Source organism: Panthera pardus, unplaced genomic scaffold (assembly GCF_024362965.1).
Source record: "Panthera pardus isolate Hobbes unplaced genomic scaffold, ASM2436296v1 HiC_scaffold_20, whole genome shotgun sequence".
Classification (NCBI taxonomy): domain Eukaryota; kingdom Metazoa; phylum Chordata; class Mammalia; order Carnivora; family Felidae; genus Panthera; species Panthera pardus.
The window spans coordinates 87,564,487-87,591,739 of record NW_026526766.1 but is presented as its reverse complement, the minus strand read 5'-3'; the positions used below and the strand labels follow the sequence as shown (position 1 = coordinate 87,591,739).

The following is a 27,253-nucleotide window of genomic DNA, read 5'->3' as shown; positions in this document are numbered from 1 at the left end:
CGGAGCGTGAGCAGGGGCAGCCTCGCCGGCGCCAAGCGGCTGCGGGGTGGGAGGCGAGGCCACCAATAAGAGGCCGGCCCTCCCTGGGGCCTTGGCCTCCTCCCCCAACCCCGGTGTGACTGGACTTTAAAGCCGGAGCTCCTGACTCAGGAGGCAGCGGACCCGTCGGTCAGGCTGCCCCGCTGGGGCCGGGAGTCTGCGGGGGCAGGGCCGGGCCTCTCCGGGCGGGTGGGGGCCTCCCCCGGCCTCCCCGGCGCCGGCCGCACCCAGGCCCGGCAGCGCGGTCGCAGAGGCGGGGCGACCCCTAGCGGGAGAGGGGGTCAGCGCGTCAGGGGAAGGACGCCCCCTGGCGGGGGACCCGGTAACGGGCAATACGATGGAGGGGGGCTGAGCCAGCGGGGCTCGAGGGTCTCTCTCTCTCTCTCTCTCTTTTACTAAAGCAAAAGAGATCCCTGGAGTCCGCCCCACGGGACAGCCTGGAGATCCAGCTCTGAGCCGGGGCTGAAGGAGGGAGGCCAGCCTAGCTTCCTGGGACGCACGTCCCCGTGCGCTGAGCCGCGGGCAAGTCCTGTCCCCCGCTGGAGGAGGCCTCCCCTTCCCTCCCTGGCCCCTGCTGCTCTTTTCCGAGGCAGAAAGCCTGTGGCCAGCACCCTCTCAGACCAGGGATTAAGGTGTGAAGTCTGTGAAGCGACCCTTGGGTGTGTCGGGAGCTGTTTACAGCCATGAGGCCCTGGTTTATTATCTATTTCATTGTTTGTATTTTCTAATTTTTTCCCATTTTTTAAAAACATTTATTTATTATTGAGAGACAGAGACAGAGCATGAGCGGGGCGGAGAGACGGGGGGCGGGGGGGACACAGAATCCGAAGCAGGCTCCAGGCTGTCAGCACAGAGCCCGACGCGGGGCTCGAACTCACAGACCGCGAGATCATGACCTGAGCTGAAGTCGGACGCTTAACCGTCGGAGCCACCCAGGCGCCCCTCATTGTTTTTATTTTTTAAGGTGTGGAAGAAAACACAGGGATCTTCTCTTCATCAGCTCTTTGGCCCCGGAAGGAAGCAGCAGGGGCCGGAAGGATCCCGGGCAGCATCCTGCCTGGTGCAGGGGGAGGGGGGGGTTGGGCGCCCCGGCAGCGTGCACACCCTCTCACTGCCCCCAGGCCCGCCTGTGCCCGCTCCCACTCACCAGACACCAGGCTGCTCACTGGGGTCAGATCCCGGGAAGGGCTGGAGACAGCATCCTAACACGCCCCTGGGACAGCTTTCCAGAAGGCACCTGGTCCACAGCTCGGACTGCCCTTCCCACAGCTCCCCCGGAGGGCGTTCGTTTCTCCCGCACCTGCTCCTTCCCCGCAGTGACGCTCCTCTCCTGCACGGAAACCAGCCAGAGGGAGGCCCCATTCCAAACACCACTGGCTTCCCTCAAGGCTCTGTGGGGGCTCAAAATGAGGTGGGGGGAGACTCACAGGCTTGTTTGTGCGGAATTGCAACGGGCACGAAGGTGGGAAGCCACACTTCCTGGGTGGCCCGCGCCTTGCCCGTGTATTTGCGAATGCGGGTTCGTGAGAAGCACGGGCAGATGGGACGGCAGGTCCGCACACTCCCCGGCCGGGCCGTGGCTCTGGCTCCTCTAAAAGGGGCTGCTGGAGTGAGTCCCAGTCCCAGCCTAAGGGAGCAGCCCGACGGGGTGGGGGGGGAGCCGGCAGGAGGGAAAGACAGGAAGGGGCCTCCCCTGCTGCCCGGTGGTTGCTTCCCGTCCCCACCCAGTCCGCAGTCCGTGGGGTGAACATCCAGGGTCTCCTCTTTTGTCTCAGGATTCCAGCACCTAAGGTTGGCCGAGCCACTTAAAACCTGGTGTTTCTTTTTCAGATTATTTGGAGAGAGAGAGTGCCTGTGTGTAAGCGGGGGAGGGGCAGAGAGAGGGAGAGAGAGAGAATCCACAGGTGGAGACAGCAGGTTCCACGCTGTCAGCGCAGAGCCTAACTCGGGGCACAGTCTCACGAACCGTGAGATCATGACCTGAGCCGAAACCAAGAGACGGACGCTGAACGGACTGAACCAGCCAGCGTCCCAAAGCCTGGTGTGTCGAGGGAAGATGTAAAGCATTTTAAGGCCCAGTGGTACCTCCCAGTCTCTCCCCCACCTTCCTGTAGTCCAGTGACTGTCTCCAAAACTCCGAATCAGCAGAACCGGTTCTCTCTCATCCTCCAAGGTAAGCAAGAAAAGCCAGTCGTGAAATCTGCACCATGGGAATTCTGTGTAGACGACGTTCCAATGCGAGCAAAGCTAAAGATACTGCTTAGACACAGACGCACGCGGCCACGGAGGCCAGGGGCTACCTCTGGGGTGGGGCGAGGTGGCAGGCGTGCTCAGGAGGGACCCACAGCAGTCCGTGGGGACCGGTGATGGTGACACCGAGGAACCGTTCTCGGCGCTGAACACGCTTCTGCACACTCACGTGTGAGGGGATCTCACGAGCATGTGTGTTTCAAGTTAACACATAAAAACCGCCAATTCTTCTCTCCCCACCAGACCCCAGGGAGTAGCAACAAAACCACCCCAAACCGTGGGGCGAATAAAACAACGAGCGTCACTAAACGTCAGGGAGCTGGACACCGGCCACCGCGATGCAGTGACGCCGGCACAATGTCGGCCGTGCGCCGAGGGAAAGGTCCCCGGGGCCGCGAGGCGGCCTTGCCCGGCCCAGGGAGGGCGGCCCCTGCTCGGTGCGGGGTTACTCGGAGTAGCCAGGGCACGGCGCCAGGAGGGGACCGGCCTGTGGGATGCGGGGCCTCGACACCCCCCGGCCCCCCCTCCCCGGTCCCCGCCCCTGCTTCTCTACGCGGCCGGGGAAAGGCCGGCGCGTGTAGGCAGACTCCTCTTCCTCTTCCGCTCCTGCGGCTTCCAGACACTGGTTCAGAGCCACGCGGAGGCCCCGCTGGCACAGTTATCGGTGACGCCGATCACCCCGGCTCTGCACCCCCCCTACACCCCCCGCGCGGACGCACAGACAACAGCGTGGGCTGTGGGGGACGCATACGTATTTATTATGACATTCTGGACACAAACGAGGCCGCGCAGACCTGGGGCGAGCTCACAACCTGGCGCGGAATCTGTGCGTCCTGGCCAGGGTGACGTGCGGCCGCCCGGCTCTGAGGCGTGGTGGCCGCTGCGGCTCTCTGAAGACTGTGACAAAGGTCAAGGGATTCCACAGCGGCTGGTTCTTTGATCACATGCTGCCTCGGTGGGGAAGGAGCCAGGTAGAGACGGCAGGAGCGAGCTGCGAGCTTCAGCGTCGAGAGCCTCGGGGCTCTGCCTGAACAGCCTGGCAGTTCCACCGACATCGGCTTCTACAGAGACTGAAGGCCACGGCGTGTGGGGGCTTCGGTTCCAGGACCCCTTCCCCATCCCCCACTCACTCTGGCCCCGGGGCAGCCGCCCCAGCTGCTTCATCCAGGGGCTTCAGTGCCGCGGGAAGCGAGACCCAGGCCCCCCGTGCTCACCCCGACCGCCCCAGCCGTGGCCTCGCTCGGCATCATCCAGAACATACTTCCACGACGGGCGCGCAACAGCGCGGGGAGGAAGGGGTAGCTTGTGTTTTCTAGCGCCAGCCCCCGGGGAAGCCGCGTGAGCAGCAAGAGACAGTGACAGCGGGGGACCTCTGTCTCATCACCCGGTTCCCCGGTGGGGGCAAGCTCCAGCCAATCCATGGGGCAGCACAGGGACGGAGCTGCCTCCAGAAGTCATCTCTACTGACAAATCCTGCCCCCACCCCGGATCCCGATCGCGCGTGAGTCCAGAGTCGCTAGTGTGCAGGAGAAACGCTGACAGCAGTGTGGGACTCCGGAGCCTGTCTGTGGCCACGGAGTCGGGCGAAGCGGGGCCCAGGGAGGAGCTGGCCCCCGCACCCCGACCTCGCGTGCTCGGCACCCTGCTCCCCAGCTCTGGGCTGTGAGTCCGGGTGCTGGACGGCCACGGTCCCTGACTGCGAGCCCCAGGGACAAAAGCCGGGCCCGAGTTAGCGCGAGGGCGGGTTGGGGACACGACGCTTGTGGCACACGGGGACGGACACCCAAGTTAACGAACGTCGCCGAGCCTCGGCCGTTTGAACAGCCTGCGGTGGATGCGCTTCCTGGTTGTGGCGCGACTCGCTTGAACCGAAACAACTTTTCTGCCTCTTTACACATCTGGGTTTCCAAAGTGGCCGGCCTGTCTTCGGGGTACAAACGCGCCCTCTGCCGGGAGGAGGGCGAAGGCAGGGGCCTGTGGGGACACTTGGGGCACTCAGCCCGGCAGGGCCCACGAGAGGGTTTCTCCCAACAGCCTCCCGGAAGGTGTGTTCGGGGACGCGCTCTTCCAACACGCCAGGGACACGAGAGGGTCCCTGGAAAGGGAGGGGACTTACAGACTGGCCCACCAAGTCACACGGCCCGGGTCTCGGCTTCGATCTTCTGCTCCCCGTGTAAGCTCTCTGGGTCCTGGAGCTGGGCCACACTCTGTCGGATGGCGATCTCGGGGCCACCGCCATACAGGTTGTTCAGGTAGATCCAGGTCTCCTCCGAAATCTGCCCATAGTCAGCTCCTGCAGGGCCCAAGAGGGCACCGGGTCGGGGCCGGGCTCACGTCTGCCCCCTCACTCCCTTGATGACGCCATGGTCTTCGGCAGCGGGGGCTCCGAGAGGTGCAGGCCCCGACCGGGAGGGAGCGCAACTATGCGTTTCCGTGCAAAGCGGTGAAATGCAAATCCAGGATGCCCCAGCAGGACGTCTGTGCTCTCAGGACCCCAGAGGGTGCATCTCTGCGCCCCGTTTCCGGGGGTATGGGGTTCACACAAAGGGCAGGTGGAGGCCGACACAGGGCACGGGTGTGAGCGGCGGGGGCTCCTGGGAAGACTGTGACTGGAAGCTGGGGGGCGGGGGATGGGGGGGAGCCCGGCCGGCCCGGAAGCCCAGGGCTGGAGCCAGCGAAACTCACCCTGCTTCAGCTGGATGTGGCCGCTTCCCCTGGCCTGTGCGATCCTGCTGTTGTCAATGGGCCCGGGGGGCTCTGGAACAGAAACAGCTCAGGCTCAGCACCTCTGGGCCTCTGCAGCGGCGGGAAGAAACCCCAGCGCCCCGCCCCCCCGCCCCCCCCCCCCCCCCCCCCGGCCCTCCGCCTCTCAACAGGTAAGAGCCATTCTCAAGGCGTCACTCCAACACCTGTGGCCCCCGAGAGGCTGTCCGGGGCCGCAGGGGGTCAGTGTGACGTCCTTCCAGGGGCAGGTGCGAGCTCGTGCGTGGAAGTCTGAGAGCCAGAAGGGACTCGTAGCATCCCTGGAGCCTGCATGGGGGACTTCAGGGACCCACGAGCTAGTTTCAGACCCCTCACTGTGGACGGCAGCTGCCACGCGCCGGGCACCCTTCCCGAAACCTCACGGAAGCCTCGACCACCTGATCTGAGACCCGTCACAGAAGCAGGGGAAGCAACAGCCCAGGTAACAGCTGGCAGGAATAAGGCTGGGGCCGGAGGTAGGGCTGTAGCTCCAGAGCCCGTTTCTCCATCAGGGCCAAGCCCCACTGCCTCCACCAACACGAGGGAGGCCTCGGGGTGTCCCTGGGACCTTGCCGCCTGACACGGGCTGGACAGCGGTGAGGTCCCTCCCTCCCTCCCCTTTCCCGGAGTCCTGGCTGGAGCTTATGCCCTGAAAGGCAAATGTCCCGTTCACAGAACCCACTGGCTCTGCCGACCCTGCCAGGTCCCCAAACCCCTCCCCCCCCCCGGTCTGGGAGCCCAAGTGTGGGGCTTGAGGGTGGTGAGGGTGGCCGCAGGCAGGCCAGGGCTCAGGCTCGGCTGTTTCTGACTGCAGGGGACTGCAGAGGGCTCTGGGAGCTGCCTTGTGATGGGGCCTGTCTCCGCCTCTGTAACTCGTGGGGTCAGAGGACACTGTGTCCACTGTCTTTCCTAAGAGCTTGAAGCCATCTATCCACTAAAATCTAGTATTTAGGGCAAGAGAACCCTCAAAGGAAAGGGCCTGGCAGGAGGAAAGAATGGCCTCTTCTGGGCACCAGCAGGGATGGGAGAACAGGAGAGAAGGGGAGGGAAGGGGCGGAGCCAGACGGCCTCTCTCCCACTACGGCAAGAAGGCGTGGCTCCAGGACACTGGGTGGTCTGGCCCCGCCCCCCCGCTAGCTAGCCCGGTGGGGACAGCGACCCCAGCGAGCCGGGCTGGAATAACACCCGTGCTCTCCGCTCCTCCAGGAGGCGGGCGCTCGCCTAAACCTGCTGGGCAGCCACCGACCACCCCAGGCACCCCCTCTCCCCGCCTCCTGGGGCCCTCCCCGCAGATCTGAAGCCCCAGGGCCCTCCCGGCGGTCGGGCCGAGTGCCAGGCCCGTGCTCCACTCACCATTGTCCTTGCCCTTGACAAAGGCTTCCCACTCCCGGAACCACTGCATGCTGATGCAGTAGATGACGCCGGGGGACTCCTCGGCCTGGAAGGCTTTGTTGAGCTGGGCCGGCCAGGGGAGCAGAGGGGAGGGTCGGCGGGACGGTCCCAGCACCCCGCCAACCCGCACCCTCGACTCTCGGAAGACACCAGATCCTCCAGGCAGAAACCGCGGGGCCCCCACACAAGCTCAGAGGAACGTCCCCCCGCGGCCCCGCCACCCGATGTCTTTTCAAGGACTTTAATCCAAGGGAGAAGGCACGCAGACGCGGCTCTCCCGCACTTCACGCACTGCGGCCGTTCACTCCCTCGTTAACTATTCTGACGCGTTTTCTCGTGGGCACAGAGCGCAGTGTCCTTTAACGTCTTTCACCTACGCATCTGCTACAGGATGATGGATGGCCCCCGGTCGCCCGTTCTGAACAGCCCCGGGGCCGGGGTGTGCCCGGGGCCCCAGCACCACACTGCACGAGCCCCTTTCCTACACGGCATCGCCCTGGGTCCTGTTTTGCCACCTGATTTTTCTCACTCAACGCCCCTTTCGGGGTCAGTGGGTAGCACCCATGGTTCTCAGTGGGAGGGGGAAGGGACACTGCCAGCGTCTGGAGGTCTTTTTCGTGTGGCTGGCACGGAGGCGGCCAGGGATGCTAACTGTCCTATCACCCGCAGTCCAGTCCCCACGACAAAGAACCATCCAGCCCCGAGCCACGGTGCCCGTGGCTTACCAGCACACCCGGCAGATGGCCCTGAGCCTCCCGAAGTCCGCCCTCCTGCTGGTAAAATCTTAAATGTCCGGCCAGGCCTCTGGCCACTCTGTTCTCCCCACAGAACGCGTCTTCCAGACGGAGCCTGGCTGCACGCGGCTCTTCAGTCCCCAAATCCCCGCGTGGCCCCAGCGGAGGCGAGAGGCGCCCCACCCCCACCCGCACGCACCTTAATGAAGGTGTCGATCTCCGTCCGCCTGCGCTTGGCCAGTGCCTCTATCTCCACCTGGCAGATGGAGCACACGTACAGGTGGTTCACGGCAGGGCCGCCCCCAAACCTGCACCGGGAGGAGGGCCAGGAGGGGGGAGCGGAGAGGGAGGGGGAGAGGGAGAGAGAGCGCGAGCCCTGAGGGGCGGGTTCCAGTAGGGGAGGCAGCAGAACTTGCCAGAGAGCCACGACCGCCCTCCACGTGGTGGGTTTCTCCTCCTCTGGGGAGGCTCCCCAACGCTGCAACCCTGGGTGCCCTGTGCACAGCCCGTTCGCTTTTCTGTCTTCCTCACCAGTCTGGCAAGGGCACCCATGTGCCAGCACGACCACGGCACCCGGCACAGGGCCTGCCCCGGCACGGGTGTGTCACAAACAGATGTTTAATGGCTGAAGGAGGGATTAACGTTCTCGCTTCCTCTCTTGGCTGCTGGACGGGAGCCCTTGCGGCCAAGAGCCCACCCGGCCAGACCCCGGGGACGATGCCAAAGGGACGCAGAAGGTTGTCCCTCTGCGGGCAGGAGGGTGGAGCTCCGCGTGATATGGGGACACATCTCCCTGTGGGGCTTGGCCCACCGTCCTGCAACCGGGCAGAGTCCGCGCCTGACCTGCCAGCGGCCGGGGCAAAGCCTGTCCCGACCCGTCTGAGCACGTGCTGGGCATGGCATGTCCTGCCCACCTGTCCGCAGAGCCACCTGGGCCTGAAGGCCACCCGAGCCGGGCCTGCCCCAAGCCGGCGCTCCCAGGACTATCTGTGACAGGGACCAACACGCTTGCTTTTGCCTGAGCCGGTTTTGTCCCTCCTGACCGGAAGGATCCAGCTGGATGCCCACCAGTGTCTTTTTCCCTGCAGTTCGTGTGCCAGGGAAGCCCCTGCAGCCGCTTCTGTGCGGCTCTGCCCGGAGTGGAGGGCGGCGTGGGGCCCACGGTGGCGTCCGTTCCCCGAGCTCCTTCCCTGCCCCGCCGAGCGCCGGGCCCTCCCGGAAGAGGCAGGCACGGCACCTACCTGTTGTAGAGGTGCTCCCAGACGTTCTGGGGCAGGATCACTACCAGGTCGTCGATGTAGTGGTATTTGTTGGGCGGGATGCCTGGGGAGGAAGGCAGAGGGACGGGGAGCTGGGGGCTCGGCCGCCCGCCCTGCGCCCCCACCGCAGAGAAGGCGCCCTCACCTCCGTGGGAGCAGAGGAAGGTGTGGTTGGTGATGGGCCCCGGCTCCGCGAAGGTGTTGAACTTGTTAAGCCATTCCCGGGACACGTAGAACCGCAGCAGGCTGGGCTCCCGCATGGCGGCCAGGGATACCACCTGCTGCCGCTCCCGCACAGCCTCCTCACTGCTCTTCCTGGGGCAGGGGTGAGGCGAGGGCCGGTGGGGTGGGGTAGGGCAGAGGTGGGAGGGGGTTGGGGCAGGAGCACTGCGCGCAGCTGTGCCTGGGCTCACTCCATGCAGGGGCACCAGCCACAGCTGGCAGAGGTGTGTTCGGGGCCACCTACCGCCACTCCCCCTGCCTGAGCCCCACCCCTGCCCGAGTTCCGGCCACCGTCCCCTCCCACGGGACCACCACGGAAGACCCAAACTCAACTTCTTGGGCTTCCCACTTTCCCGCGGTGGCCACAGGGCTCTTTCTTCCAAACTGAAACCCTTGCTGCCCGAGTCTAGAGCCCTTCCAGGCCCCACCCACCCTGACGGAAGCCCCAGGGGCCAGGGGCGGGACGCCCAGGCCCGCAGGTCACCAGCTCTACCCCGACGGCCCGCCCAGGGCCCCCACCTGTAGAAGAGGACGTAGGCCTCGGCGTTCTGCACCACCGTCTCGTGGACCTCGGTGACATACTGGTCATCGAACTCGTACCACTGCCCGTTGATGACGTTCTGGCAGTAGGCGATGTAGTGGCCACCTGCGGCGGGAGGGGCGGGAGGGGCGGGCAGGTCACGGGTGGCCTAGGGGACGGGGACAGGGAGGGGCAGGGGTGGCCGGACTCACTGCCTGCTGTGCCGTGGTGGCAGATGACAGAGAGGAGGTCGTAGGTGGTGATCTGCGACGTGCACTCCTTGGCAAGGAATGGACGCAAGTCAAGTCCCTCGAGGGGGAAGGAGACGTGGCTGCTGATTTTGAACGAATACATGACCTCGTGCCGAAAGCGCTTCAGGTGGATGCACAGGATCTGCGGGGACCGGGGGCAGGTGTCGGTCCCCCAGACGGGGCTGGCTGGGGCCCTGCGAGCCCTGGTAACCAGGCGGGGTCTCGAGGCTAGGCTCTGGGACACCCGCCAGCCCGCTGTTCGGTCCACTCGGGTCTTGCCATTCAGGTGAAAACAAGGAACCTAGCGGCTAGAGCCTTCCAGAGGCCCAGGCGGGTGGGTGGGTCACACCCACTGAGCCGCCTGAACAAGGGAAGAGCCCTGCGTGGGAGCCGAGCTGGCTCGCCACAAGGCACGAGGAGAGGCACGGGTGACGGCAGGGCCACGCCGATGGCACTGGCTGCCGAGACGGGCGTCCCAAACCTGCTCGGCACGGCCCCGAGCTCCCGCCTCTCGGGCACCGCTCCTCTCTGCTCGGGTTTCAGTGAGTCCATTCCTGCCTCGGAGCTTTGCCCGCCGGCTCCTTCCCCCCTCGCCCCCACGAGGCCCACACAGCCCCCGCGCTCAGGGCCCACTCAGACCGACTCCCCCAGAGAGGCCTCCCCGCACACCCACCTTCCCCGGGGTGGCACCCTCCGCCCCACGGCCGCCCCAGTCCCACTGGGACTGGCACAGTGCGGGAGGAGCTGAGGGAGGGCCCACGTCGCCGTCCAGACCCCTCCCAGCAGGCCTCTCAGCCAAAGCAGTGGACTCCCCCCTGAAGTGGTCAACTCTCCCCAGCCCCGGGCTTCTTGGGGGAGGAAGGATGCTCAGTGACAGGCAGTGGCGGGGGCGGGGGCGCTACTCCACTCACCTCGGGCAGCCGCAGGACCTTACAGTATTTCACCCCGTTCCGCAGCCTGGCAGGGACAACAGGCGAGAAGCAGTGAGTGTCCGGGTGTGGGGGTAGAGCGGCACCCTCCCAACAGGGGCACGTCTGTGAGGTCAGGGTCAAACTCCCCGGGCGAGCAGGGGAAGTACGCGGGACACAGACGGACGGAGGGGTCGGAATGGGAAGCGGGGGAGAGGCCCCGGGACACACACACACTTACTTTTTACACCGTTCACAGCTGTACATGTTGTCACCTAGAGCAGTAAATGCAGACAACGGTTAGCGGGGACAGGGAATGGCAGAGGTGGACACGATCATTTATGCTGACGGCACACAACCCGACGGGCTGCCTGCAAGAGACTCACTTCAGTGTTAAGGGCACACAGGCTGGGAGAGAGGGATGGAAGGAGACATTCCCTGCAAATGGAAACCAAGAGAGCAGAGGTGGCCATATTGGTATCAGATAACACGGACTTTCGGTCCAAATCCGTCAGGAGAGACGAAGAGGGTCACCATGTGGTGATAAAGGGGTAATTCAAAAAGAAGAGGTAGCTATTGTAAATATATGCATCCAACCCCACTGGACCTAAATATGGGAAGCGAATATTAACACAACTAAAGGCAGAAAGAGTCGGCAATACGGTAACAGTTGGGACTTTAATGCCCCACTTTCAACGCTGGGCAGATCATCCAGGCAGAAAATTAATAAGGGAGCCAGACCTGAAGGACTACAGACCAAGTGGGCCTAACAGACAGAACATTCTACCCAACAGCACCAGAATACACGTTCTCAAGTGTGCACGGCACATTCTCCAGGACAGATCCTTTGTTGGGCCACAGAGCAAACTTGGAACAAACCTGGGAAGACAGATATAGTATCCAGATCTTTTCCAAACACAGCGGTATGAAACGAGAAACCATTAACGGGAAGAAAACTAGAAAATTCACAAACATGTGGACATTAAACAACACACTCTTCAACAACTGACGGGTCAGAGAAAAACTCAAAAGAACTCAGGAAGCATCTCAAGACAAATGAAAATGAAAATATAACATACCACCACATATGGGATGCAGGAAAAGCAGGTCTAAGAGGGAATTTCATAGCAATAAGTGGCAACATTAAGAAAGCAAACAGATCTAAAACAACCTTTTTCGATGAAAGAGAAAATGAAAAATAAACTAAGGCCAAACTTGGCAGAAGGGAGGAAACGACAGAGATTAGAGCATAAATAAACAGAGATGAGAAAAAAACAATACAAAAAAAAAGATCAGTGAAACTAAGAGTCGGTTTTCAGAAAAGATAAAATTGAAAACGCTTTTGGCTAGATTAGCAAAAGCAGAGACAGAGAGGATGTAAGTAAATTATAAATGGAGGGGGGCTCTTACAACTGACACCACAGAAACACAAAGGATCACAAGAGGCACTGTGTCCAATTCGCTGTACCCCAAATTGGATAGATAACCCAGAAGAAACGGACAAATTTCTAGAGATATACAACGAAGACTGAATCATGAAGAAAGAGAAAATCTGAAGAGACCAGTAATAAGGAGATTAGAGCAGTATTCTTTCCACCTTGCAATAGTAGTAAAAAGTAAAAACTTCCCAACAAACAAAAGTCCAGGACCAGATGGTTTGCCGGTGAATTCTACCAAACATTTAAAAAAAAGAATTAACACCAATCCTTTTCAAACACTTCCAAAAAGCTGAGGAAGGAGCACTCTCAGACTCATTTTATGAGGCCAGCAGCACCCTGATACCAAAGTTAGATAAGGACACTAAAGGAGAAGAAAACGATGGGCCAATATCCCTGATGAATGTTGACGGGAAAATCGTCAAAAAAAATTCTAGCAAACCGAATTCAGCATCATATTAAAAGGCTCACACACCATGATCAAAGGGAATTTAAACCTGGGAGGCAAGTATGGTTTATCACACACAAATCAATACACAGGATACTCTACGTTCATAGGATAAAGGGTAAAATCATCTGATCCTCTCAACCCAGAGGGGAAAAGCATTTGATGAATTTCAACACCCTTTCACGATAAAAGGTCTCAGTAGGTTAGGTGTAGAGGGAACACGCCTCGGCATACCGGAGGCCACCTAAGACAGGCCCACGGCCAATGTCATCCTGAATGGTGAAAAGCTAGCAGCTTTTCCTTCAAAATCAGGACCAAAACAAGGGCGCTCACTCTCACCAGGCCTATTCTAGCCAGTACTAGAAGTCCTAGCCAGAGCAATTAGGCAAGAAAAAGAAATAAAAGACGTCCAAAAAGGAGAAGAGGAGGTAAGGAGCTCAGGCTGCCTGTATGCGGATGACGCGATCCTACACATAGGAACCCTAAAGACTCCCCCAAAAAACTGTTAGCGCTGACAGATGAATTCAGGGAAGATGCAGAGCACAAACTCAACATATAAAAACCAGCGGCATTCCTGTGCACTGGCAGTGAAATATCTGAATGAGAAACCAAAAAAACAAACCCATTTACAATCGGGTCAAGGATGATAAGACACACAGGAAGACGTTTAACCAGGGAGGTGAAAGATCTGTACGCAGAAACCACATGTCATCGATGAGAGACACGGACAAAGATGGCCGTGAGACCGTGGAAAATACAGCTGTTGGCCTCTGCCCCAGGTTCCTGGCTCACACTCCCTAAGGTCCTTCTACTTTCCTAAGTGGTAAGAGCACTAGAAGTATCATCTGTTCTGATATTTGGTCTTTGACCCTTTGACCCCACTTCCCGGCAGGCTCCTAAAGGTCCCTTGGAATTTCCTAGGTGATGGCGGTGGCTTTTGTCCTAACAAGGTGACTCTGGATGGCTCTGGGATTGGGGCTGATCACCAGAAAGACGGAGCCATGATTAGAAGTTTGGAATTTTCAGGGGCGCCTGGGCGGCTCAGTCGGTTGAGCGTCCAACTTCGGCTCGGGTCATGATCTCATGGTCTGTGGGTTCGAGCCCCGCGCTGGGCTCTGTGCTGACAGCTCGGAGCCTAGAGCCTGCTTCGGATTCTGTGTCTCCCTCTCTCTTTGCCCCTCCCCTTTTTGCTCCTCCCCTCTCTCTCTTTGCCCCTCCCCTCCAGATGCTCTCTCTCTGTCTCTCAAAAATAAATAAACGTTAAAAAATTAAAAAAAAAAAAAGTTTGGAATTTTCAGCCCCACCTGTGTCCTACAGAGGGAGGGGCTGGAAATGGGAGTTTATAACCGATCATGCCTACGTGAGGAAGCCTCCATAAAAATCCCAATGGCATGGCGTTTGGCCCCCTTCCAAGTTGGTGGACGTGTGGAGACGAGGGAAAGTAGCGAGCTCAGAGGTCAAGGAAGTTGTGCCCCTTCCCACATACCCTGCCCTGTGCAGCTCTGCCGTCTGGCTGTTCCTGAGTTAAATATGTTTTTTTAACATTTATTTATTTTTGAGAGAGAGAGACAGAGTGCGAGTGGGGGAGGGGCAGAGAGAGAGAGGGAGACACAGAATCCCAAGCAGGCTCCAGGCTCCGAGCTGTCAGCACAGAGCGCGACGCGGGGCTCGAACTCCGAACCGTGAGATCATGACCTGAGCCGAAGTCGGACGCTTAGCTGACTGAGCCACCAGGGTGCCCCTGAGCTACATCCTTTCACGATAAACCAGTAATCCAGCAAGTAATGGCTCTAGCAAATTAATCAAGCCCAAGGAGAAAGGGTTGGAACCTTCGAGCTACAGCCAGTCAGAAACACAAGTGACAACCAGGACCCGTGACTGGCTTCTGAAGTTGGGGAGGGGAAGTCTTGTAGGACTGAACCCTTAACCTGTGGGATGTGATGCTGTCTCCAGTGTCAGAATCGAGGCGGATGCTCAATACCCAGCTGGTGTCCCATAACTGCTTGGAAGGGGAACGGCACCACGCATCTGGCATCGGGAAGGTAGTAAGAGTGATAGGAGACTGAGTTGTTCCCACACGGTGACCCAGTACATGAGAATAAATGAATAAATTCACGGATCAGAATACTAGATATTGTCAAAATGTCTACCCTACCCAAAGCCATCTATAGATTCGATGCAATCCCTGTCACAATCCCAGTGACCTTTTTCACAGAAATAGAAACAAAAAATCCTACAATTCACATAGAATTATAAAAAAATCCCAAACGGCCAAAACAACCTTGAGCAAGAACAACGGTGGAGGCGTCCCGAGTCCCGATTTCAAACTACACTACGAAGCTACGGTAGTCAGAACAGTATGGCACTGGCATAAAAACACACACAGGCCAATGAACAGAATTGAGGACCCAGAAATAAACCCATGCATATGCGGGCAACTGCTGTCTGAGAAGGGAGCCAAGAATACTTGACGGGGGAAAGACAGTCATTTCAGTAAATGGTGTTGAGGAAACTGGATATTCACACATGTGACAGAAGAATGAAACTGGACCCGCTCACAGAAATTATCCTAAAATGGATTAAAGACTGAAATATAAGATATGAAGGGACGCCTGGGTGTCTCAGTCAGTTGAGCGTCCGACTTCGGCTCAGGTCACGATCTCGCGGTCCGTGAGTTCGAGCCCCACGTCGGGCTCTGTGCTGACGGCTTGGAGCCTGGAGCCTGCTTCGGATTCTGTGTCCCCCCTTTCTCTCTGCCCCTCCCCCACTCATGCTCTGTCTCTGTCTCAAAAATAAATAAACATTAAAAAAAAAATAAAAAAGACCCGAAACCACAAAACTCCTAGAAGAAAACATAGGGGAAACGCTCCCGGACGCTGCCCTTGGCAATGACTTTTTGGATAGGACACCAAAAGCACAAGCCACAAAAGCAAAAATAAACAAGCGGGCCGATATCGAACGCAAAAGCTCTCGCAACACAAGAAACAATTTGCAAAGTAAAGAAGCAACCTACAGAACGGGAGAAAACACGTATCGGATAAGGGGTTAATATCCAAAGTACGTAAGGAATTCATACAAATAGGAGAAAACAAAACAAAACAAAATCAAAACCCAGATAATCTGTTTAAAAGCTGGCAGAGGACCCGAACAGACATTTCTCCAAAGACGACAAACAGGTGGCCAGCAGGTACACGAAAAGCCGCTCGACATCACTCATCCCCAGGGAAACGCGAATCGACCCCGTGATGAGGTGTCACCTCACACCTGTCAGAAGAGCTCTCCTCAAGAGGAGATTTGGCAAAATGAGATACAAAGTGTCGGCAAGGACGTGGGGAAGGGGGATCCCTCGCGCGCACCGCCAGTGGGAACAGAAATTGGCGCGGCCATCGCGGAAAACAGTGTGGAGGTTCCTCAAAAAGTTAAATAGGACTACCCCGTGATCCGGCAATCCCACGTCTGGGTATTTATCCAAAGGAAATGAAATCGGTCTAGAAGGGACCAGGTACGCATCCAGGTTCACTGCAGCATTGTTCACGACAGCCAAGCGGCAGAAGTGAAGCCCACGTGTCCACCACGAGAGGAACAGGGAAGTAAGACATCGTCTATCAAGAGTACTATTCAGCTCCAGAAAGGGGGGGGGGGGGTTCTGCCACCTGCCACGACACGGATGAGGAGCCCGTCACAGGAGGACAAAGACCATATGATCTGACTTAGATGAGGTCCCCAGAGTCATCAAGTGATGGAGACAGAAGGCAGAATGATCAGCGCCAGGGCTGTGGGACGGGAGAAGAGAGAGTTGCCGTTTAAGGGGTAGAGTTTCCGCCTTGCAGGATGAGAAGGTTCTAGAGATTGATTGCATGATAATATGAATACAGGAACGCTACTGAACAGTGCACTTAAAAATGGTTAAGGTGGGCAGGGGGTGCCTGGATCGGTGAAGCAACTGACTTGGGCTCATGTCATGTTCTCGCGGCTTGTGGGTTCGAGCCCCGTGTCAGGCTCTGTGCCGACAGCTCAGAGCCTGCAGCCTGCTTCGGATTCTGTGTCTCTGTCTCTCTTTGTCCCTCCCCAGCTCATGTTCTCTCTCTCTCTCTCTCTCTCTCTCAAAAATAAATAAATGAACTCAAAAATTTTTAATACAATTTTAAAAAATGGTTACAATGGTAAATTTTATGTTATGTGTATTTTACCACAACTAAGTCTTGTGGGGGGGGGGGGTTGTGTTTGTTTGTTTGTTTGTTTTTAAGAAAAAGAGCTTTCCCAAAGGTAAGATGCCAAGCACTCAACAGAAAAATGGGAAAAGTCAGGAAGAGGACATTTTAAAATATGAAATACCAACGGTCAATACGCTCATGGAAACTGTCCAAGCTCATCGATAACCGAGGAAATGCAAACTTAAAAGCACAATATCATTTTTGTGCATCAAACTGTTAAACAAAAGAAAACCAGGTGAAGCCCTAAGGGCCACCAGGTGGTAGGGCTGGGAGAACACGCAGTCCCAGGCCCAGCCTAGCAGGTGGGGGGGGGGGGGGGTGGCGATAACTGACAGTGAGTTCCAGAAACCAGCCGTATGCTGACCCAGCCAGCCCGGTCCACTCACCCTTCAGCTCATCAGCAGCGAAGAAGGCAGCAAGGCAGTCTTCCAGGGTGACGACCGGCCCCCAAAACCAGCTAGGGGTACAGGATACCACAAACCTACGGAGACAGGAAAGGGGTGGCGGGGGTGCAACCAGGGCCTGGGCAAGACTGAGACCTGGCGGCTTTGGGCCCCGGGAGGCACCTTGGCCCGGTGGGTGGAACGGGTAGAGGTCCCAACGCTTGGGAGCACCAGCCGGCAACCCAGGGTCCTTGGGAGAATGACATCACTTCTCCCTGAGCTTTGTCTTTTCACGTGTGAAGGGGCCCTGATCCCACTGGCCTGTCCTCTGGGCAGAGACGGGCTCCTGACATCAGGCGGGTATAAAGCGGGCTTTGCAGCACACAGCAGGGGCTCCGGAAAGCCGCCCACCGCTCTCCCTGCAGGGTCAGGCCCGCTCTCCAGCTGCCGCCCTCCTTTCTAGCTGTCACCTGGTGACTCCCCTGTCATTACCCGCCTTCAGATCCATGGGCCCACCCACCCAACCCAGGCCATTCCCTCGTGGCTGAGGAAGCCCCCGCCCCACTCAGCCAACACCTGCACATCCTCCAGCTTCAAGGGCCCTTCGGGACTCTGCCCTTGGCCCTGTAACTGCCTGGACTTTGCCGTTTACGGCCTGCTGCCTTCCAGGGCCAGGGCAGCGTCGTGTCTCCAGCAGGCAGGAAGGCTGGGGTACCTCCGGATATACTCCACGATGAAGGCGAGCCAGCCCTGGGCGGCGTAGCTGTCCCCGCAGGCGCCCGGCTTGGCTGGTACGTTCTGGTAGATGGCCGAGTGGAGCTTGGCCAGGTCCTCCTTGCCAGGAATGGGCAGCGACAGGTCCTGGAACGTCTCTACCGTGGTGGACACCTGTGGGGTTGAAGGTCAGCCTGGGTTTCCACCTTCTAGGGTTCCGTCCTGCCCAGAACAAGCAGAATCTGTACCCCGAGCCCCAGTCACCACCAGATGGCAGGTATAGGGCGGAGGGTCTGCTCCCTAGTCTGGCGACCGGGGCCCTCCCCTACAGAAAGGCAGGGGGCACCAGGCGGAGCCCCCGACCTGGGGGAGGAGCACCGGGGCACTGAAGGCCGGCGCGTCACTCGTCCCACCCCAGGGCACTCACACGGTCACAGGTGAGACACTGCACGAGGCTAAGGATGGAGCCGTCGAAGATGTCGGAGATCACGCTGCGGTAGTGCTGTTCCTTCCGCCTCCGGCTGCCGGCACTCAGTACCTGGGCTGGGGGCACAGCACGGGACTAGGCCCAGCCCCTCCGGCCTGTCTGGGGCAAGGGGCGGTGCTGGGGCTTGCTTGGCCGGGACCTGGGGGGTCCTACGTGCATCACGTGCCGGGGCTCACAGTTCACCTCCCGGCGCCTCGGTCACGGTCAGTGAGACGGGGCGCCCCCGCTCGCACCCGGTGGCATTAGGAGGGCTCGGAGACGCTGCTGCTCCCAGGGGCAGCCACGGCACGACCCGCGCTCCCGGCCCCGAGCCGCGCGTGCGGCCGCCCTGCCGACCCACCCTCCCCGCCCGACCCCGCCAACCTTTCTTGAGCACGTACGACGGCCCCATCCTCACGGGGCTCGCCCGAGGAGGGCTGCTGGCCAGCTTGGCGTGGCCCTCGTGGTGGCGCACTGGGCTGCAGGGGCGGGAGGCGCTGCGCATGTGGGCCTCGTTGTCCGGCTCTGGGGGCAGAGAGGGGGCCGTGCTGGGCCGAGGCAGCCACGCCGGCTGCGGGGCCAGGTCAGGAAGAGGGCCCGCCGGCACCTCCTAGGGACCGAGGCGGGAGCCCGCCACGCCTCCTCTGGCCCGTGCCCACCCCGGCCGCCACCAAACCCACAGAATGCCTGTCCTCGCTCCAGTCTCCAGCCGAGGCGCGGGGCCGGCTGAGCGGGTCCGCACCTGCCTCGTGGCCGACCCCCGACCCGAGGCTCCGGTGGTGGGACCCCAGGGGGCGGGAGAGGCCAGCGGGCCGGTGCGCGTCGGCGCCCGGCACACGGGCGGCGCCGGGCAGAGCGGGCCGGGGGCCCCGAGCGGCTGTCTGGCACCTGGGGTCCGGCAGGGGCTGGGGGACCGCGGCGACGGCGGCCGGGCCTCCGCGGGCTGGTCGTCAAGGGCGGCCATGGCCGTGTCCACGTCGGCGTCCTCGTCCACTTGCTCCGAGCTGGTGCGCTGCTGGCCCCAGGAGAACTTGCGGTCCTTCATGCGCTCCTTCTCGGAGATGGCGCGGCCCGCCTCGTCGGGGGTCAGCAGCTCCGCCTCGGCCTGCGAGCCGCCACGGCCCTGCCCATCGCCCTCACCCCGGTCGCTGCTCGAGTCACAGGACAGGAACTCGTCCTCGGACGGGCTCCTGTCGCCCTCAGCGCTTCTCGTCCGTGTCGCTCGAGTCTGAGTCCCGGGCCTCGGCCGGTGCCGCCGCGGCCGCCACCACGGGCTCCTTGAGCTCCTCGTGCAGCTGGTCCATCAGGCAGCGCAGGAACTCCTGGGTGTCCTGGAAGCAGCGGCCGCGTCAACGGGGCCGTCCCCCCGGCGGAGGCACCCCCGCCGCCCCTGCGGCCGAGGACACCAGCAGGCCCCTCTCGTGGGTCCCGGCGGTACCCCGTGCAGACGCGTCGAGCGGCCCTCACGGGGGCCTCCGTGGCGGTTCCGTCCCAACCCCCGCTCTACCAGGAGCGCCGGGGCCAGAGAGGCCGAGCCACCCCTCCCCAGTCACACAGCTGTCAAGTGGCAGAGCTGAGGTCCCCACCGGGGCCGTGGGACTCCCCAGCTCGTGCCCATAAGCACCTGTAGCCTGGCCTCTACCTCAGTGTGGGACAGTGAAGGAGCCACGTTTGGCCCCGAAAGTCACCTTGCTGCCTGCAGGCGGGGCCCCTGGGGCGGGCAGGGAGACTGAGGAGGGATGAAGGTGACAGAGAAGATGCGTGTCCACGTGACGACCCAGCCGACTTGGGCGGGGGTGATGACGGCCAGCAGGCCCGGCCGCCCGCATCCTCTACCCTTCCTCTGGTTTCCCCCTGCCCTCCCAGCCTTGCTGCCAGCTCCCATGCCCACCCCTCGGCTCGCCAGTGTGGCCGTGGCCCCGGAGGGAGGATGGCACCTTCCCAGAGACGATATATCTAAGCTGTCCCTCCGGGCCGCTTGGGCCTCAAATCACAGCAGTGGCACTTTTATTCTGACCTCTGACTAGATCGCCAAACCGAGCAGGAAGCCCGGGCAGCGAGGCTTCCAGCACCCGCCCACCGAGCCCCGCCAAGAGCGGCACACGCAAAGGTGCCAGAACGTGGTGGCGGCGGCTGGGCTCCAACAGCCGGGGGCACGTGGTGCCACGCTGCCCCTCACAGTGCCCGGCGTCAGAAGCAGTGCCCCCGGCCCAACTCCTGACCAACACGAGGCTGGATCACTCAGCGGCCAGAACCAGCCAAGCCTCCTCAGCCTCACGTCACAGACGCGGAGACCGGGCCTCGTTCTCTCGGTTCCAGGAGAGGGAAGGGAGGACTCTGGAAGGGTTTCCTCGGGTAAAGTGTCAAACTCGAAGACCAGAGAAAGTAACCACTAGCTTATCTCGCATTAGGGAGTGGAGAGGATTCATGGGTCCCGTTATCAGGGGCGCGGAAAGGTTCTTTTAAGAAACGGGCCTTTGACACGCCATCTCCTTTCCTTTCTGGCTTCTCCTTGTCACAAAAGTACTGTGCTTGGGTTGCTAAAATCTCAAGCCATGTGTGGAAGCAGGACAGCATCCTCTGGCTGTTAACAGAGGCCCACGCCTGCATCTATGCTTCGGACTCAGAAATGATCCGTGTGCCGTGTCTAAGAAGCAGACGAAGAGGTGTTTCTGGAGTCTGAGTACGTGCTGGCAGCAGCCGGGCAGCCCTTCTCTTCACAGAGCGCCTGAGGAATGGCTCAGCTCGGCCTCAGTCCCACCCTGCCCCTAGGTGCTGTGTGACCTGAGCGAGCTGTAGAACCTGAGCCTCAGCTCCTTACCTAGAGCCTGGGGGTGATGACAGGGCTCACTCAGGAGAGCTCTGTCAGGAGAAACAGGGCTGTACTTGCGTGGCAGGGAGTGACAACTTAATAAATGGTAGATGGTGAGCTGTGATCGTGGAGGATGTTACCGCTTTCCAAAAAGGGTGGTGTTCAGGCAGCGCTGGGCTTCTCGCTCAGGAGCCTGGCGATCCTCCAACAGAGGGTGTGAGCAGAGGAAGCCCAGCAGCCCTCAGCCAGGGAAGGGATGGCAGGCAGGGTGGTGGGGGCCGAGGGAGAGGGCGGAAGGCATTCCCCGCCCGACCGCGGCTCTGTTCCCGGGCCCCGCATTCAGGCCGCAGGAATGGCGACCCAGACAGGGCCAGCTCCCCCCGCAAGCCCAGCAGTGAAACCCCGGGCCGCCGGGCAGTCTGGGGCAGGGACCCGGACATGTGAACGATCAGCTCGGCTTGGGACTGGGGCATACAGGTGGCTGCATTCAACTGCATCTTGGTCCCCCGAGGTCACGCCACGGGAAGGATCACTGATTTCCAGAGGGTTCTCTAGACGTACAAAAACTTGTAATGAAACGCTTAGCAGAAGTGAAATGCCGCCTGTGATCTGGAGAATGAAAAAGCACGTTCTGAACGCAGTGCTGAGGCGCCCGGAGTCTGCAGTCGGCCTGCCTGAGGTCAAATCTCCCCTCCGCCACGCACCAGCTGTGTGACCTGAGCCAGTGGCTCTCCCGGCTGAGACCCAGCCTCCAGCCTCCTGACCTGCCGAGTGGGGAGAACATCCGCAGGCCCCGGGGGGGGGCTCCAGTGTCCTCACACACACCGAGGGCTCAGGCAGCGAGAGGACCCGCCCCGTAACGCCGAGCCGCTGCTGGTGTTTTCCATGCCGGTCTGGGCTTCAGAGCCAGGCCTGGTAACGGCCCTGGGTGTCCCCGGCACAGCTCGGATGGCCTACCTGCTGGGCATAGCCTCGGAACATCGGGTTGACCAACTTGATCCCGTGAGACAGGCTGGTGGGAACCACGTAGCTTGGGCTGTGGGAAGACCAGACCCATTAGCGCAGGTGGCCCGGCCCGTTCAGGGCTGTGCGGTCCCTCGAGGGTCGGTAGGGCAGGCAGCTGGGGTGGCTGGATGGGACTCAGTGAGGTGTCTGCTGTAACTCTGGGAACGGCTGACTTGGCCAGGAGCCCCTGCGGGCTCGCACCTCCCCACCCTCAGGGAGGAAAATGTCAAGTCACGGCTCAGCCGGGCAAAGAACTCCCGACTGGGACGGCATCATTTCCCGTTAGTCCACAACAAGCCGACCTGAAAACTGGTTTCTTTCTGAAATACTTCTTGTGGTTTTTCTAATTTCAAAAGCAATCCATGTCCATTTTTGAAAAACCCCGAATTTTAGAGAAGCCCGACAAGGAGACATCACCACTAACAGCACCACCCAGAGATAACTGCCGCTGAGATTTCTAGATTTTTCCATGGAAATAGATACACCCAGCAAACAAACTTGGCTCCTGACAGAACCGGAATTATACTGCATCGCGCTGTTTTATGATCTGCTCTTACACTTTGTATATTTCTACGCGCTCCTTTTAAATCATTCCCAAGTTTCCCAGAGAAACGGGTCTAATCCAAACTGCCGGCCTTTAAATTTGTTTCGCGCTGCGCTAAACCCCTGCCCTGTCGGCACCGGCCACCACTTATGAGACTCTCTCCCACGTGGACGGGGTGGCTGGGGCTTCGGAGGAGTCATGGTGAGTGTCTCGGCCTCAGCACACGTCTCAGAAGTGGTCGCTGGCTCAGGGCAACACCAGGTTCGAACGCTAGCTCTACCCTTCCCAAGCTGAGTGACCTTGAGCAGGACACGGAAATCTCTCTGAACCTCAGGTTCCCGTTTATAAAACAGCACTGCCATGAGAATCACACGGGTGAGGCGTGGCAGGTGCACAGCAAACAGCCGAAGGCAGAGGTGGTACCCAGTCGAAGGGCTGAGAGGAAAGTCCCCAGCCCCATGCACCTGCCCAGGGTCAGGGGCTCAGTCACTCACCGTTTCCTGTGCCAGACCTCAGAGACCAGCTTCTGGTAACTTTTGCACAGGGCTGGCTTCTTGTCTGTGCGCACCAGGCCTCCACACTCCAAGAAGAACTGGGTGAGCGGAGGGCTAGGGGCAGGGGAGGGAGCCGGGTCAGAAAAGGAGGGGCGCGTGGCATCGGTTAGAAAGAGCTGGGTAGAGAAGAAAAGCTCACGCGGGGGGCATCCTGTAGCCCCCGGAGCCAGAAATGCCTGCGGATAACTAGAAGGATCCCACCTGTCGTGACTGAATCGTGTCTCCCCAAATTTACGAGTTGAACACTTCAGAATACGACTGCATTTGGACACAGGGCCCCAAAACAAGGCAATTAGGTTAAAATGAGGTCCTCAGGGCAGGCCTTAGTCCGATATGACTGGTGTCCTCATACAAGGAGGAGATTTGGACACAAACATGCCCAGAGGGAAGATGACACAGGAAGAAGGTGGCCATCTAGAAGGCAAGGAGAGAGGCCTCGGAAGCAGCCACCCCTGTCTGCACCGTGATCTCAGACTTCTGGCCCCCAGAACAGACAGAGAATACATCTCTGCTGTTTAAAGTATTCTGCCAGGGGTGCCTGGGTGGCTCAGTCCGTGAAACATCAGGCTCTTGGTTTCGACTCAGGTCATGATCTCAGGGTTTGTGAGTTTGAGCCCCATGTCAGGCTCTGTGCTGACAGCTTGGAGCCTGCTTGGGATTCTCTCTCTCTCCCTGTCTGTCCCTCCCTTGTGTGAGCCCACTCTCTCTCACAAAAATGAATAAAAAACAAATTAAAATAATAATAATAATAGTAATAATAATAAAATAAAGTCCCCTGACTGTCATGCTTTGTTATGGACGCCCCCGACACAGAAACAGCGCCCTTCCCTCTCCCAGGGCTGCCGAGCTTCCCGCTTCAGGGCCCCTGGGGTCAGGGCGCGGCTGTCGCTGCACCAACAAGAGAGGACCCAGAACCTGCTGCTCCCACCAGCCCGTTCTGTGGAACCTTCCCGAACCTGAAGGCATCTTCCTTTTCCCTCGTGTTTTAAAAACTTATCTCATTACTTAAGAAATACGTATTCATCGTAGAAAGACTGGATGAGCAAACACTAATAAAGGGCTTTAATCCTACCACGTGAAGACAGCTACCCCGAACATTTGGGTGCATAATGTTCCAGACTTTCCTGCAGACGCCCCCTCCCTCCTTCACACATATGCGCACCGAGTCCCCACCAGGTGGGACATCTGTGTACCGGGCGCAGGAGATGCCCTGGCCTCACGGACTTAACAGCCTACCCGAGGTAGAAATGACTAATTTTTTCCCCCAATGGGATTGCACCGCACAAAACTTGTAACTTCCTTCCTCCCCCTTGCCATAGTCTGACCCCTTCCCACTCAGGAAAATACTGTCCTACACTTACTGCAAAGTTGGCCTTTATTCTTTTTAAGTTTTTTATTTATTTTGAGAACGGGAGAGAGAGCATGAGCAAGGGAGGGGAAGGGAGGGGCAGAGAGAGAGAGAGAGAGAGAGAGAGAGAGAGAGAATCCCAAGCAGGCACTGAGCTGTCAGCGCAGAGCCTGACACGGGGCTCGAACTCACGAACCGTGAGATCATGACCTGAGCCGAAACCAAGGGTTAGACGCTTAACCGACAGAGCCCCCCAGGGTTCCCTAAAGCTGGCCTTTAAATTCGGGCCTTCAGATCGTTCCCTACAAACACAGAACATGAACATGGCACAGGTACCACACGCCACGTCTCAGGTCGCCTTCCCGGGACTAACTCTGACGGAAGGGGGGCTGCTGGGTCAAAGGGCACATGTGCTCCAAGGGGGGCTGATACACGTCTAAATACATGCATCTGTGGGCAACATACACAGCACAGCGTGGGGGCTGCTGCCGCTACTTCCGGGGCATCTGGGGACAGGTCCTGGCCTCCCGGCTCCCAGACGAGGTGACAACCTACCAGTTGGACAGGGCCTGCAAGGCGGCGTTCATGTAGCAGGAGTTGCCGAGGTTCTTCATACCCGTGAGGCCTAGGGAGCCAATGCACAGCGGGGAGGGAGGGTGAGGGTGCCACCGCTCACGGATGAGCCGCCAGGACCCAACCAGAGGAGGACGTGGGTGGCTGGTGTCCCGCCCCAGAAGTCTGCCGGGTTAGGTTACTGTGCCTCCTGCTCACGGTAGCTGTGGGCGCCCGAGCATTTCAGACGGACCGCTCTGCCCTCCACCCAGCCCGGCCCACTGTCCGCGTCGCGCAGGCAAGGAGGCCGGGTGTGGAGGGGCCGGCCTGCCCGGGGTCACACGCCGAGACCGGGGATGAGGACCGGCAGGCCACGAGGACTCGGCTGGATGGCCAGCACCCCAAGGGAAGCCACCACACTCTACGGCCCGTCGGTCACGCCGCCCTCGCCCGCCCACAAGGCCCAATGCGCCGCAGAACTCCCCAGCCTGCGTGGAGGCCCCCGGCCCGGCCTGACAGCTCCCCCAGCTCTGGGGTCGGCTACCTCGAGGTTTCAGGTCATCATCCTCGGACTCGGACTCTCCTTCGTCGGCCACGGCAATAGGGACAGCTTTCAGAGGGTGCGAGGGCAGCGGAGGGTCCTGCGGGAGAGACCGAGTGAGGAAACTGGGGAGGCGAGGAAGACGGGGTGGGGGGCAGAGGCCCGCAGGCTCCCCAGGGGGAAAGGAAGCCCAGTCGCCCAGCCCCCGCCCCCAGCCCACACCGGATTGGCCCATCTGAGCCGAGGACACCCCGGAAAGAGATGGCTCTGGCATCTTGTATCTTACTGACGGGAAACTTGTATTTTACTGACGCTGATAAAAACGCAGTTATAATAAATTTGCAAAAAAATAGAAACAACGAATCACGACCTACAATCCAACTTGCCTCAGCCGACCACTGTCAAGTCTGTACACGGTTGCATAAGTTTTTCACCGTTCGTATACACGCGCCCCCAAAACAAGATACTGCACGCACACTGTTGCATAGCCTTTTTTGTAAATAACCGTAAACAGCTGCCACGCTTGCAAACGTGTTCCGTAAACATTTACTGAGCGCCTACTACGCGATGGTCGCTGTGTAAACGCGGAAGAGACACGCTCAGGCCTCCCCGAGCTCCGACCCCAGCCGGCCAACCCCGCGACCTGTGTACTGGCCGGAGCCCGAGGCGACCCTCCGTGCGTGCGTCTGCCAGGCCTACCACCTTTAGGTGCCCCACGGTGCCCTGCTCAGTGCCTCGTTAGGGGGGTTTCTGGTGTTTTCCACAGAGAAGCGAACCACAGGTCACCGTTCGGCATTCCCCGGGGGGCAGGGTTCGTCTTAGGGTTGGGGGGTGCCGGGGGCTCGCCACAGGCCCGGAAGCATCTGCACTGGCCCCAGGCCCAGGCTCGGTCAAGCCCTGCCCTTGCGCGCGGCCCGCCCACGGCCTGTGAACGAACTCCCTTCCCGGAGGACTTTTGTGTCCTCAACCCCCACCCCGTGTGGGCCTTGGCACGCAGCCGGGGCTCAGCAAGGGTTCGCTGGCACTTGAGAACACGGGCCAGGCACAGATGCCATCTGGGACCCACCAATCCCCGCTCCCCCGACGCTTGGGTCACAAGGCCCTGCCCCCAACACGTCACTACCGACTGCGCTGCCGCCCCTGCACCCCCTCACCTGCTCCGAGAACTTGGGCGAGGGGCCCGCCAGGGGTGCTGCCAGCCTCTGCTTCAGGAACACTTCCTTCTCACAGGCGTAACACCACACCCGGAACGTGGTCAGGTTCACGGTCAGGTTGTGCTTTTTTGCCTAGAGGGCAAGATCTGAAGTGAGGCTGAGGACACACTGGCCTAACGGGTGCCCTGAGGCTGCATCCAGCGGCCTCAGTAAAAGGCCTGGAAGCAGAGAACATGCTCACCCTCCAGCCAGGAAGGCCATGGGCGGCCATTGACCATTCACGTGTTTGTGATATGGGTGCACCTGCATTAGCTCTGGTCTCTGTTGCAACCCTGCTAGGCCTGTTCCTATTTTATAGACAGAGCCACCGAGGCCCAGAGCAGGCGGCTGGAGCTGGGAGGCGGCTGGAGCCGGGGTCTGAATTCTGGGCCATCTGCCCGCAGGGCCCACACTCCCGGCCACGGCGCTCACCTGAGCGTGAATGGTGCTATGGTCAGCGAAGGATTCTCCGCAGCCAACATAGGAGCAGGAGACCTGGGGAGAGAGGGAAGGAGAGAGGATGGGGGCTGGACCATCTCCGCCACCAAGACCAGGCCTGAGGCCCTGCCGCCCCACAGGAACACGTGTGTGTGTGTACCTGAAGCTCCCGCTGGAAAGGACGGCTGCCCTAAAAGCCGCCCCTGCCCGCCGAGGAAGGTGGACAGGGTGCCCTGGGCTACTGGCCTCCTACAAAAAAGCCCAGGTAGGGGCCCAGCAAGACGTGGG

The 27,253-nt window shown here is 59.9% G+C and overlaps 1 protein-coding gene across 1 annotated transcript in view; it reads right to left on the bottom strand.

Annotated features, from left to right (window-relative positions):
• Positions 1-3,024: 3,024 nt before the first annotated feature.
• The window catches only part of USP20 (ubiquitin specific peptidase 20), a 44,659-nt gene continuing 20,430 nt past the window's right edge, over positions 3,025-27,253 (bottom strand). The window contains 23 exon segments of the mRNA XM_019420806.2: positions 3,025-4,263; positions 4,406-4,582; positions 4,975-5,046; positions 6,385-6,487; positions 7,357-7,465; positions 8,399-8,480; positions 8,562-8,731; positions 9,158-9,284; positions 9,371-9,551; positions 10,321-10,366; positions 10,559-10,592; positions 16,802-16,896; positions 17,514-17,686; positions 17,940-18,055; positions 18,363-18,503; positions 18,867-19,179; positions 19,181-19,309; positions 21,748-21,826; positions 22,834-22,947; positions 24,797-24,866; positions 25,338-25,434; positions 26,489-26,620; positions 26,960-27,022. Of these exon segments, the coding sequence (XP_019276351.1) occupies positions 4,422-4,582; positions 4,975-5,046; positions 6,385-6,487; positions 7,357-7,465; positions 8,399-8,480; positions 8,562-8,731; positions 9,158-9,284; positions 9,371-9,551; positions 10,321-10,366; positions 10,559-10,592; positions 16,802-16,896; positions 17,514-17,686; positions 17,940-18,055; positions 18,363-18,503; positions 18,867-19,179; positions 19,181-19,309; positions 21,748-21,826; positions 22,834-22,947; positions 24,797-24,866; positions 25,338-25,434; positions 26,489-26,620; positions 26,960-27,022 (2,607 nt within the window). The 3' untranslated portion in view covers positions 3,025-4,263; positions 4,406-4,421.